The following is a 2457-nucleotide window of genomic DNA, read 5'->3' on the forward strand; positions in this document are numbered from 1 at the left end:
GATATCCGTGTGCAAGCGCAAATACTTCGCAGATCTCAATTAAGAGAAACGGCAGCGACGCAAAGGCTCCCACTGACCCGCTATCCACGCCGGCCCTCGGCACGATCCTTCCACCTCTCCATGAGAGCTGAGGGGGCGTCCACAGCTAAAAACAAATCCCAAGGGTTTGCAGCCTCGCTCAGGAGTCTTTTTTTTTTTTTCCCCGTGGAGAAAGTCACTGTTCGGAATCTTGAGGATTTCTTCCCATTCGATGCGGGGCGAGAATTCCAAAGGCCAAAGCGGCAGGGAAGGCAGGGCGCTTGGCCCGGGCTCCGTGCTTGCTGGCAGGACCTGTCTGGGTGCCAACGAACTTGCAGTGAGGTCCTCCCTCTCCCCGGGGGGACGATGCCCGGCTACCTGGGCCCCGCGCGCCGTGGGCCCGGCCCCGCGGGCTCAGAGCGCGTCGGCCGGGCGCCCCGAGCGCAGCGTGTAGTTGGCCCCCTCGTTGTTATCCCAGTACTCGCCCTGGGCGCAGCGGTAGCAGATGGCGAAGTGGACTGCGAGCCCCGGCGCGTCCGCGTCCTCCCCCTCCTTGGGCAGCAGGCCCGGGGGCAGGGACAGCGCGAAGTGGAAGCGCTCGGCGCCGGGCTCCTCCTCCTCCTCGGCGTCCCCGGGCTCCCCCGACGGCGCGTCCGGCGGCAGAGGCTTCCCGGGCTCGGGCCGCAGCTCGGCCAGCACGTCCAGGAAGGAGCGCCACTCGGTGAAGGTGTAGCGCACGGCCACGACGCGCGGCCCGGGGCAGCCCAGCACCCGGCCCGAGCCGGTCACCTCCGCGCCGCCGGGCGCCGCGCACTGCACGCGCTCCAGGCACACGCGCTGTCTCCGCAGGCGCGCGGCCGCGGCGCTCGGCCCGGGCAGCTCGAAGAGGGGCTGCAGCCGGGCCGGCGGCGGCGCGCGGGGGGGCGCGGCCACCACCGCGGCCAGCAGGCCGGGGAGCCGCTCCAGGTCCTCGGCGCGCGCCGGGAAGCTGCGCAGGCGTGAGAACACGGCGGGCGGCACCTGCGGCTCCTCAGCCTCGCTGAAGTGCTTCACGCGGGCCAGGCTCAGCCCCAGCGCGTCCGCGAACTGCACCCGCTTCTTGCACTTGGCGCAGCAGTCGCCCGGACCGAGCGGCGCGTCCTCGGCCGCCTCGCCGCCCTCCGCGCCCGGGGCAGGCGGCTGGCGCTGCTGCAGGAACTGAGCAGCCTGCAGGATCGGGTCGGCGGGCAGCGAGAAGGAGCGCGCGCGGCGGCGGCTCTCCAGCCGCGCCTCCTGCTCCCGGGGGCTGGCCGGCTCCTGCGAGGACCCGCGCTCGGCGTCGGGGCCCGGGGCCGCCGCCGCGCAGCCGCCATCCACGCCGCCCTCCGTGCGGGGCCGTCCCGCGGCGGGCGGCTCCCCAGCTGCCCGGGGCTTTTCCGGGGGCGCAGATCCCGGTACCTCCGCACTTAGCAGCACCCCCCGGGGCTCCATGACGCCCTGGCCCGGGACCTGTCCTCGGGACACTTGACGCCTGGGGAGGTGCAGAGAGCGCAGCGCCCGCCTCGGTCCAGGAGGAGAAGGCAGTTCCAGTCTGGAAGCTCGGGGGCGCTGCCCGGGGCGGGGTGGGAGGAGGGCGCGGGCCGGGCGCGACCGCACGGGCTGGAGCCGGCCCGCGGCGGGGGCGGGCCCGGGGGCGCGGAGTCCAGGCGGGCGGGGTCCCAGGACTCCTCCAGTCCTGTCCCCCGAGCTCCGGAGTGAGCCCGCGCTCAGCTCGGTCGTCCTTCTGACCGCGAGGTCGGCCCCTTGGGTCCGAACAGGTCCACCCTCCCGAGGGTCGCGGCGCGGTCTCCCGTGCGCCGTCGCACCCGCCGAGGAGGCGCCAAACTGCGGGAAACTAGCGGGCGGGGCAGCTGGGCGGCGGCGGGCCTCGCGGATCGGCTCCTCCTTCCTCCCCAAGTTCCAGGCGCTCGAAGATGGCCCGGCCCGGCGCGATCGCCCCACGGGCGCCGGGCGGACCCGGACCAGGTCCGGGCGGGAGACTGCGCGGGGCCGGGGGCCGGGCGGGGGCCGCTTCCGAGCGCCTCCGGAGGCCATTCGCGCGGGGCCCGGGCGCACGTCCCGCCCCGCCCCTCTCCCCGCCCGCCGCGCTGCCCGGAGCAGGGGGACCTGGGTCACTGCCCGGCCGCCTGGAGCGGGGCCCGCCGCGCGTCCCGGCCTTCCGAGGGGTGCGAACCCGGGGAGGGGGTTGCTGAGAAGACCAGAGCCTCTTCTCGTTGGTTTCACTTTGTTTCCTTTTTAAGGCTAACTTTAGCTGCCTGTAGGTCGGAGTTTCTCAAGCATCGCTCGCGTCCCTGTCACCTGGCCGGGGTGTGCCAGCTCAGGACTGGGCCCCACCCTAGGGGTTCAGGCTGTAGGCCCGGGGTGGGGCCCCGAAGTATTTCTCGCAGGAACATGCGGAGG

The 2457-nt window shown here is 73.7% G+C and overlaps 1 protein-coding gene across 1 annotated transcript; it reads right to left on the reverse strand.

Moving 5' to 3' along the window:
- Positions 1-432: 432 nt before the first annotated feature.
- PPP1R3G (protein phosphatase 1 regulatory subunit 3G) lies at positions 433-2091 on the reverse strand. The gene has a single exon (XM_061146305.1). It carries the CDS (start codon positions 2089-2091, stop codon positions 433-435), a length of 1659 nt encoding a protein of 552 aa, XP_061002288.1.
- Positions 2092-2457: the final 366 nt, after the last annotated feature.

Source organism: Dama dama, chromosome 7, assembly GCF_033118175.1.
Source record: "Dama dama isolate Ldn47 chromosome 7, ASM3311817v1, whole genome shotgun sequence".
NCBI classification, from domain to species: Eukaryota; Metazoa; Chordata; class Mammalia; order Artiodactyla; family Cervidae; genus Dama; species Dama dama.

What these genes read in the sequence shown, in the direction of transcription:
- PPP1R3G (XM_061146305.1), bottom strand. Translation starts at nt 2,091, where the DNA reads ATGGCCTCCGGAGGCGCTCGGAAGCGGCCCCCGCCCGGCCCCCGGCCC.